Source organism: Poecilia formosa, unplaced genomic scaffold (assembly GCF_000485575.1).
Source record: "Poecilia formosa unplaced genomic scaffold, Poecilia_formosa-5.1.2 Scaffold145, whole genome shotgun sequence".
NCBI classification, from domain to species: domain Eukaryota; kingdom Metazoa; phylum Chordata; class Actinopteri; order Cyprinodontiformes; family Poeciliidae; genus Poecilia; species Poecilia formosa.
In genome coordinates this window covers 1588924-1599760 of record NW_006800084.1, presented here as the reverse complement: position 1 = coordinate 1599760, position 10837 = coordinate 1588924, and the positions used below count along the sequence as shown (strand labels likewise).

The 10837-nt window shown below is 38.7% G+C and overlaps 1 protein-coding gene across 1 annotated transcript; it reads right to left on the bottom strand.

Annotated features, from left to right (window-relative positions):
- Nucleotides 1-6: 6 nt before the first annotated feature.
- Nucleotides 7-9347, bottom strand: LOC103145693 (calpain-5; the record flags this gene model as incomplete). The annotated part of the gene is made up of 10 exons (XM_016676962.1): nucleotides 8261-9347; nucleotides 5604-5783; nucleotides 4924-5055; nucleotides 4443-4639; nucleotides 3408-3600; nucleotides 3120-3310; nucleotides 2100-2177; nucleotides 1814-2009; nucleotides 1579-1701; nucleotides 7-185 (listed from the first exon to the last, which is right to left on the bottom strand). Coding segments are annotated over exons 2-10 (1445 nt in total), but the record flags the coding sequence as incomplete, so codon positions are not given.
- Between the last annotated feature and the right edge of the window lie 1490 nt (nucleotides 9348-10837).

Here is a 10837-nt window from a genome sequence, read left to right as displayed (position 1 = left end):
TCCGTGTAAAGCCGGAGCATGAACTCTCCTTCTGTGAAAGGCTTGAAGGTGGTCGGGATGACGACATATCGGCCCTGTGGCAGCTCACATCTCATGAACACCGACCGAGCGTCGATGTAGGTGGAGGTATGCAGAAGCTGTTGCGTCACCAAGTCGTGCAGCCGATACTTCCTGTTCACCTCCACCTGCAAAGTAATTCCCGGTTGTACATTCGTCACTGCAGATTTAGCGTATTTCTATATATTTAGTTGATGTACTGTGAAAAACTGTATTTTTTACAAGCCCGTAATCAGTCTGAGAGCATGTTTGTACTAAAATGGGTTAAAAATAAATCAAAGTTTTATCTGTAAAAACAAATGCTGAAAGAAAGACACATAGTGGGTGTTTATGCACTACTTTGTGTTGATCTGTTACATAACATCAGAATAAATAGACGTTTGAAAAGGACACTACGCCTTATAAGTGTTTATAGATATTTGCGTTGCAAAGAAACCTCCACATTTCTTTACAGGACTTTGAGGCATGACTGCCTCTTAGTGGTGGGGACGTGTATTGCAGTTGCTCAGAAAGTGGTTGTACTGTAAGTGCAGAGGGTTAGACTGAAAAAATGCAAAGCTTATCTCAAACAGGAAACGCTCTTTAAATGTAATAGGCAAAAGCAAAACACCAACTTGACTCTGTCAGATGAAACATGACAAATCACTGATAAAATCATCACAAATCAAAGTTTCAATTTAGTGTGCTGCTGGTATTTTAACATATCATGTTCACACAACTCTTCTGTTTTTATCACAAGCCCTTTATGTCACATTTCAGCAGCACCTATAACAGAGTGATAACAGAATCTGTGGTGCGTTTGAAAGTTTCCAGGTCTCTGGCATTAAAGACCCTTGTGAGGAAACATGCCATCAGTTTAGACATGTGTGGACACATGGCCTCATTTAAATGAGACAATTCAACATGATGAGGAAAGTTAATACTTTATCAGAAAGTAAACTTTCACCAGAGATATAAATATCCCGTGTGCAACACACCAGGCTTGAACGAAGGAACCAGACCTTTCTTCAACTTCTGCAGAGAAAAATTAAAATCATCATCAAGGTTTTTGGCTGCATTTTGCCTCTCAGTTTGAAACTGATGTGTTCAGCCTCTGGCTAAAAGGTCTGCTTGGGTTCAGATAAGAGCTAAATGAAACACTCATCTGTTGATAGTTTAATGAAGTAGGAAAGGACTGCAGCCAAACCAAATTCTTTTATAATAAGAAACATGAAATTAACATGTTTTCCCCAAATATTAACTGTTTTTATATTGTAATGATTTTTACATAACTTTTTATATAAACTGTGCAGTTACTATTATTCTATTTCTTGCTGCTCAAGAATTTTGAAGAAATTAGTAGTGACATGATTACTATTACTGTTATTATTTTATTATAACCTCACTACTTGGTGGCAGTACATTGAGTAGCACACTTGAATTGCTACTGCAATGACCACCGTGAACTTGTGTTTTTGCCTCATTAATCTCAGAGTCCTTGTTTTTTGTACAACAGAGAGTTGTATGGATGATTTGTGTTACCTTTACGATGGTGAAGCCGATGCTTAGATTGTCTCCTTGACCTTCTTTCCTGTAGATCTTTCTGTCTTTCTGCTGCAGTGAGATCAGGACCTCGTCAGATTCTTTGGTAACATCAAACAAGTACTGGAAGAGAAGGGGAAATGCATTAGTTTGTAGTTGTTAGTTATTTGTTTTTATTACGTATAGACAGACTCTCAGAGATGGAGGGACAGGGTGTCTCCAGAGCCGTCAGCACCTGTGGGTTCTGCAGAAATGTCTCCATGTGGTTGGTACAGCCACCACAGCGGTTCAGCAGGGGGTCGCTGTTTCGAGTCCATTTCCCAAAGTTCACTTCCTTATTCCAGGTCTTATGGATGCTGATCAGTGAGGTGTTTATTATGCGACAAACGTCTGCATCAGTGAAGTTCTTGCACCAGTCTGTGAATGACATCCTGTTGATCCAAACAGAGAGCGCATCGATACTGAACAGTTAGGAATCAAATTAAAATGTAATCAGAGTGTAATCAGAGACCCCGACCCACCAAAACTCTCCATCGTCTGTCACTGTGATGCCGAGGTTGCCTCTTTCTGTGTCACCGACCTTTGACCATTCTTCAGAACTGACAAACAACAATCAAAGCCAAAAAAGGTGGTTATTTAGCAGGAGCCATTCAAAAGATGCAGAGAATATTCTACTTTAGAAAACAACTGTTTCACATACATGATCCTGTGACATGGGAAGAAAATAATGCATAGTTTCGATATATGTTTACATGTTTGTTGAGAACAAAGGTGAGAGAAAGGTACCTAAAGAAAGTTAAGCTAAATGCATTTGTAGTTCAATATGTTTCATGTTAACAGCAGTAAAAGAGTTAAGAGCCTGAAATATTTGTTCTTTAACTTACAAAGAGAGGAACAAATATTGCTACTTAACCAACCTCTGAGGCCTTCACAGAACAGCTGTAAAGATCCTGAGATTAAAAGTGAACTATATTTACTAATTAGATTATACTGAAGCCATGTAGAGGTTTCAGGAATGTTATGTAGAGGTTTCAGATGAAAAAAGGCCGAAAACAAATGCAAACAACACTTTTAGGCTTCGTATAAAACAATATCCCAATAAAATATGTTGTAGATTCTGATTGTGCCATAAAAATCTACAGATATTAATGATGCCTTTTGAGAGCTTTCCTTTTTTCATTTAAACCACACATAAGACTTTCATTTTATTGCTTGAACTAATTGTTAACACCAAAGTAGTTTTTTTTAGATTAATATTTAAGCCTGAAAAAATGTTGTTAATCTTGTTTGGATTTGGAGCTGGTTGATGTGAGACCATTTTGTGCCATCCTTGACCTCAGCTGTATAGTAGATTTTTCAGACTTAAACCCAAGTTATATTTTAGCAAACTGGAACAATGAAATCGATTGTCTTGCTTTTTCTGTGTGGCATCTTTTTCAGTTAATAAATTGATTTATAAAGACGGTTTTGGGGCCGTGCCAGTTGTAATGTCTTTCTGACCCAGTGACAGGAAAATGACTCCCCTCATGAGCCCTCCTGACCTGTCACTCCACGCTCCTGTCCACTCAGTTTTACCCCAGGGGTTTCTCAGGCGGATGAGTGGAATGGTTTCATTCCTGAAGTAGGCCAGCAGCCCGTGACCCAAACGCACTCGTTTCACGTCAGTTACCGAGTACGCATGGCCTCGCACCAGCCCGTTATCCGTCCTCGACTCAAGCCCAAATCCCTGCGGCTGTGACATTTCAAAGAAAATGTTTTAATTTTGACGTAGTCAGAGACTCTGGAGAGGCGTAAACAGAGAAAACTTGCAGGAGCAGATGGTCACTTACCTTGATGGAGGAGCTGATGATTCCTCCGCGATTCCACACCTTGAGAATATCCTCAAAAAATTTATCTTCTTTGGTTTGTTCCGCGTAGTATTTCTCTTTCTGCAGGTCGATGGCTTCCGCCACGGCTCCACTGAAATCCACCACAGCATCTCCAGTGTTGCCTCCAGCCAGGGACTCATAGCAGCCAAACAGCCTGGCCACGGTGGGAGGAGGAGCATTTGAAGAGTTGATAGGCAGTTAAGATAGTTTGGCAACTTAAAATATGCACGTGATGTTAGACAATACTCAAAATTAGCAACAGTTGTTGATGATCCTTAATTTCAACTCAGGTTTTAGCAGATTAAGAGATGACTGCAGTTATATTCAGGTCCTGTTTCTGTTTTCTATTTCAAAGAAGACACTTTTAGATAACACAAACATTTTGTTTCACCGTACGATGAATAAAAACCACATCCTCGCAGATGAAACAAAGGCTTTGTGTAAAAGTCTTTGTTCTCTAACAATGAGCTTTGGAAACAAATGTATCCCATTTATCAGAAGATAAACATTTCCACTATATTTCCAGAAGTACTCATCTCCCTTCACATATGCAACCTTTAGTGACATCCTGTTTTAAATACATAAAGTTTATACATGATGTTTGCCCATATTTTGCTCTGTGACCTTTTCTTCCGTGAACACTCCCAGCAACAATTTGGAGTTTTTTTTGTTTTATTTTACCACTCTTTCTGAGGTGTATTTGTGAGGTCAGACACTGTTGTTGGGCAGTCGGGCCTGATTTCCATCTGAATTATGTCCCATCAGTTTGAAGACTATGCGCAGGCCAGTCAAGCTCTTCCACACCAGACTCACTCATATGTCTTTATAGACCTTGCTTTGTGCGGTTTTGTGCAAACATGTTAGAACAAGAAGAGATCATCTTCAAAATATTTGACCAATGTTGAGAGCATGAATTCTTTTAAGGCTTTTTATGCAGTTTTATCAGGGCTGTCAGTGAATGTACAGGATGCTGCGGAACAGATTCGGTTTACTGACTTGGCGTAGGCTTTCTCCAGCAGGGCGCTCCAGAACTCATTGTTTTGTTTTGACTGGCAGTAGATGAGTTGTCCGTTGATTGTCGGCAGTCGGTCGTCTATCACCACGTCTGTCCACTGACCGAAAATCCAGAACCTGAAGTGGAAAATCCCAGCGTAGTTTGAGTCCCACTCCTGCTCCTTCCAGTCAGGAATTACCTGGAAACATGCAAGCACAATAAATTTACCAAACGTCTCATTTACATATATATTTGAAGTACAGCATTATGGGTAACCTGTGTCTGCTTTGCAGTAACAGAGGTTGTGTTGAAATATTTTTAAGGAATGAAACTGAACCAGCTGCATTGTTGTTGGAACAGATCACTCACATAGTTTTCAAATTATTTCAGCAAGTTATTGTCTTGTCAGACTCTTTGCTGTTTTATTAATTCTAACAATATTCTCATGTTGATATTTTGAAGTGCTAAAAAAAGTAAACTCACCTTCTCCCAGAGGTCTGGTTTTAAAGCCAGGCAGGAGCAGGCAGCAACAAACCAGCAGTTTCCCACAATCCCCTGGTTCAAGTCATGAGAGCTGATGCCTTCCACAAAGAGATGTGGGTTTTCACATATTTCCTAAAATATTAAAAAGATGGTGGCTTTTATAAAGAAATACATGGATGACCACAACTTTCCAAGACTTTACAAATGGCCAAATAATAAAAATCAACAAATTAAAACAATCTGTTTACAGGGTTTAAAAGAAGTATTTGTACCTCTGGATCTTTTTTTTAATTATTTTTGATGGTTGTAGAACGTTTTGAAAATGAGGGCTCGATCAAACACATGCTAGACTTGTAAGATTTTATTTGTAAACGTTTTTTAGCATATTTGTAATTTTTTTTTCTTCTTTGAAATTACGTGCATGGCTTGAACATAGTTAAGCACAGATTTTAAAATAAATCCCAAAAGGAACTGTCAAGCAATAAAGTGGCAAAATTTATGTGAGTTAGACATTTACTTGACACAAAACACTATTAATATTTCATTTGTTCAAATTAAGAGTCTGCATTCAGGACCATTCAGAGACGATCAAAGACATTAATTTAATAATACAAGGGAAAAAAAGATAATATACAGAGACATAAGGCACTTTTAACATTCCTGACGTGGAATAAACTCACCCTGGGTCGTTTCCACTGCACAACTCCAGGAGGGGGTTTGTGGAAATAAAGCGATGAATTGGTGGCTGGGAACTCTGGGTCTTCAAACAGCGTCCCCTTCTGGTTGTGCTGCTTCTTCAGCTCAGCGTAGAGCTGATCCTTGTAAGCGACAGACATGGTGGAGATGCTGAGGCCTCACAGCTGCAGATGAGAGACAGCAGAGGATTCTGGTCTTTATATGGGAGGAATCAGAAATGATTTAGTCTTGGTGGGATTGCTGTACTGCTCCAGACTGACCCATGACCCTGAGTGAGTCTCGGTGGACTCATCGAGTTTGTCTGGACAGATGAAAAATGTTATGATATTGCAAAAGATTTGACACATTCACCTTTACTAGCTCCGGGATATAAATATTTTCAAATAGATGTTTGTAAATTGGGATTTTGCTCTTTCCAAGTGTTATGGAAGAAACCAAATGTGTTACATAGAAGAAATTTGATCAAAAAATTAAAGTTTTGCTCAAAAAAAAAAAAAACAGCACCTAGAATAGCTAAGTCAAAGTGACATAGATAATACAGAAACAAAACTAAATCTATGTGTCTAGAACTTCAGGACTATTTATATGTACTATTTATATGTATTTATATGTACATAGCATAATTCATTGAGTTTATGTTTGAAGTGCAATTATTTTAAGACTTTAAAAAAATGCGACCATAATCTAGTAAGAAAATGTTTTGGCATGAATTTGCAAACTCTTGGGAGAGTACTCAGACACGTACTCTCCCATGTGACATGAACTTTAAATCACTGTTGTTTGAGAGATAAAAGTTGCTAAACCAAAATACTAACCTTTACGATCACTGGGATTTAAAAATCTACATTTTGGGCAGTTTGTTGCCACATTTTGGCTCAGGACAGAGGACTACATCAAAGGTCTTTTTCAACTAAGTAGCATTTTGCATTTTCTGGAATCTGAAAAAACTTGAAAAGCAACATAAAGGACCAAATTAGACTCTGTGGTTTTTACTTCACGTTAAAAACATTTCAAGGTTAAAAACATTTCAAAAACATTTCCTCCGTTTCAAAAAAATACTTTTGAAGCAGTAAAAAGGTTTTTAGATCTAATAACGCAACAAAGATGGTGGAGCTAACCTTGTTGCCAATGGATGCACGACGAGGATAGAATAAGAAAGAAAAAGCAATGCTTCAAAATTAATATCTGGATGGACGAAGCAACGGGATAATGGTTCTAAATGCCTGTGAAAAATTACCTGGCTAATATTAAGATTTAATAATGGCAAGTTATTTAAAATTAGCTGCTGTGATCATGAGGAATGATGGAAGGAACCCAAACAATTTTAAATTTACTCCAGTTTTTATGAGTGATTGAATATCCAGTGAAAATGATTCCAGAAGCTTCTTGGTGACTCATAAAAAGCAACTGCTTCACATGAATCAAATATTTGTGGACTACATGTTTACATTTGAGCCTGTTTGTATAATAGTTACAGTTTTTGAGGAGGGAGTGGAGATGTGATGAATTCAAGGTTGTCCAACCAGTTATTTTATGTTGCATCACCAACCTGGTGATAACATTTAAAATGCATCATGAAAATGAACATGAGAGTCATGTAAACTTCTCACAGGTCTTGGATCAGTGGTTTGGTTGAGGCTCTAGCAGAAAAGCACCTTTTTAAACCTTGTTGAAGAGAAAAAGTCAAGTGATGACGGGAGTCGTGATGAGAGACGTAGCTTGATTCTTTAGGGAGGAACACTTAAGCTTGTTTTCCCACCACACTGACCCCTCAGTGCTCCGTTTACACAGTACTGGCCAGACTAATTATTTAGTTAAGAATCTTGATACTTCAGTCATGGCCAAGAATCACACAACAGCACACATCCAACAGGAAGCAATAAACACCAAATATGCAGAAAAGCCAGAGAAGCACAAAATGCATAAAGAGCTTTTGAAAGAGATCATCTGAAATTACCAAACAAACTCTAAGGTTGAACTTCTCTGCAAATAAATATAAGGGTAGAAACGAGAGGATATCCAGTGACGGTACCTTTGTGATATCCGCAGCTCAGACTTTCGTTCTCCAGAATAAGGAAGTTTCCCGGTCGTGTACGTACCTGTCTCTGACTCGCCCTCCCACACAATACTGACCTATTTCCACACGTCTCAGTGCCCCACCCCAGTTCTGTTTTCTGTTGTACATTCGACTGTTTTGCACTTACCGCTGACCTGAACGGTGAGTCGGCTTAATGAGTGATTAGTTAGTATTGGCTGAGAATTTCTTCTCACTTTTTTTTAATTATAAGATTTTAATTTTCTTTATTGGAATATTAAAGCAGAAAATGAGTCTCGGGAAATTAAGTTTGTTTTTTGTCCGGTTGTTACAGGTGACGCCACCTGCACTTCCCAGTGTTTACGGGACGTACATGAACCAACATGAAGATCAGGGGAAGCTATAGGTTTAAAGACATGTTCATGTTTACTTCAACCAGAGCAATAAAACGTAAAACGTGCTTAAAGTAAAGATCAAACTGAAGTTCAGAAAGGAGCAAAATGAGACAATTCAACATGATGTGGTCAGTTTTTTAAGCCAAAGTTATGTAACATGTTCTTAAAAGTTACAAATGAAGAACAGAAACATTTCAAAAGCAACACTTACCAACCAGAAAGTCTTATTCTTGTGAGGATGAACCCAAATTCTTTCAATCTTCCCTCAAACTCCAGGTCAGGTGTTTACAAGTCAGTCCACGCTTCAGCTTCAGGAGCCACAACACAAAACAGCTGTCTGCCACACCTCGCTCTGAATGAAATGAGATTTCCTGCTCTGCTGCTGTGAGGAGTTCCCAACAGCAGGGTCAGAAAACTGGCCTGGCGGCTACATCGCTGCATAGGAGAGTGTGTCACTTTTGGAAAACGGCTGATTGGATCTCTGAAAGTATTTAAGGAAGGGGCGACCGAAACTAAGCACCCCCTGAAGGTAAAAACCAGTAGAAACCTGCTCAGCGTGTCTGAAAACACACAAAACTCTGGTAATAACATCAGCCTCACAAATGCGTTTTATGTGGTGTCCTGTCTGTGTTAAATCAGTTTTTCAGATGTTTTTTGCACCAGTGGTCTGCACCGTTGAATAAACAGAGCTAATAAGCTGTGAGCTGTGGGAATGAAGCAAACTGGCAGGCGCCCAGTGATCTGTGCTTCTCTGTTAGGGAACACAGAGGCACTGTGACTCCCTCACCCTCATCAGATCTGCTCAGGCTAATTCCAGCTTCCAAGAGGCCGACTTCTTTTCTAAAGGGCCAACAATGATGAGGGGATTTATTCAGGGGATCAACTGTTGAAGATACGAGTGAAGAGTTTTGTCACGAGCAGACTTTAGAGAGGACATCGTTATGTTTAGACAGGAAGAAAGCATTCACGATGCATGATGTGACGAATGTACTTCCTGTGATAGAATGCTGGAAGCGCTGATTACACCTCAGGAGAAAACAATTCACCAGATGACCTGAACAAAGGCGGCAGTGTACTCTGAGGGAGCATTTCAGGGAAAACGAGATGGTTCTCAAGAAGGAAACCGTTTTTTCAGCTCGACAGGCTGATAGTCACACTCAGCAATGATGAGGCAATCGGAGAAGTCCCGTTCTGGTCCACAGTGGACCAGAAAGTATCCGTACCCCTGAAATCAAAATCTGCAACGTTGTTTACTGGTGTTTTCTGCTTTGGAGTAGGAAGAAAAGAATAACTCTGGAGGAGCCGCATGGGTCCACATCTCAGGTGGGAGACTCGCTGGATAGGACAGTCCCATCTGTGGATGTTTAACCCAAAGTGCTTAGAACAGTAGCTGGAGCCCAGCTTTGTTCTATGACCTCAGAGGGATTTTGAAATTTATAATATATCTATCGAAACAATTTAATTTTTACACCTGACTTTTGCTAACCACATATTTCTTGAATAGGTTAACTTATATTTTTACAGCATGTCGATGTAGTAGCTTATGTTCTTTTCTCTCTTTTGTATGTTTTGAAATTACAAATCAAATACTGCTGGTCTCTGCCAAAATATATTTATCATAAAATTAAATCCTGTTAATTTATCTTACAAGCTAGTCTGACTCCGTTAATGTTTTAAATGATTCAGAAACTGATAAGCAAATAGTCGCCATCTTGCCAAACTCCTCAGCCCCTCTTCCACATTTTTTGACAAAATTGGCACTTTGGTCAGATTTTGTGTCACTAGATTTGACTCCCACTTTTCACTGGAGCTGCTTCTAACAATAATGACCTTTTTATATATTTAATAAGTTCGTAGAAATGCTGAAACAACTGGATTTGTAATTTACTAGTTGACAATGCAACCATAGGTGAGCTCCACCCTCCCCTGAATAGATGCCACTTCAGCAGTTGGCCACAAGAGGGGGCTAATGGAGCCTGAATGGCTGAATTCTGCCATGACGGGCAGGTTAAACTGATTACATGAATGAAAAAACAAAATAAAGTCACACGGTGAAGGAAGAATTGTATTTCATTATCACAATGGAGCTAAATGCAGAGCAACCAAGCTAACGCTTTGGTTTTAATTGACCTTGCCAGGTCTTCTGCAAATTTGTATCTTTTAATTTTTATTGATAAGCGTTGGAAGTAAATTTTGTAACGCAGTGATTTGAATTGAACACAACTTAAATATGCAGATTATGTTGTCAGAGGAAAGAAGTTTCAATCTTTTCAAGCCTAAAAAGTTCGGTTTGTGCCTAAACCGAACTTTTATGAAAGAGCCAGCAGGGGGCGACTCACTGTTGCAACATCTGACAAAATGATAGAACTACATATTTAAAGCTAAACATGTTATAGAGACTTCCCACTGAAAGTTTGTGTGGAGGAAGAAAAATACATTTTAAATGGTTACCCATATAAAACCTTTGCACCAGGATTTGACCACTAGCATACTTTTTGTTTTAAATAAGTTTGCATTTTTGATTTCAATATTTATCACATATAACCACTAAACAATTACTTAAGAAAAAAAACATTTAAATATTGTTTTCCTTTTAGATGCAGTACTTAACATTTGAGCCCCATTTCTTACCAGTGTTTACTTTAAAATCAAATATTCAGACTCAACATTTACACAATTAGACACCAAGACCGAGCGTAATCATCCCACTTCAGATTCACCTCAAGCATTTTAATTAAAAAAATGGAATTAAAAGATGTTTATTGGGTAAACGACAGAAAACACGACG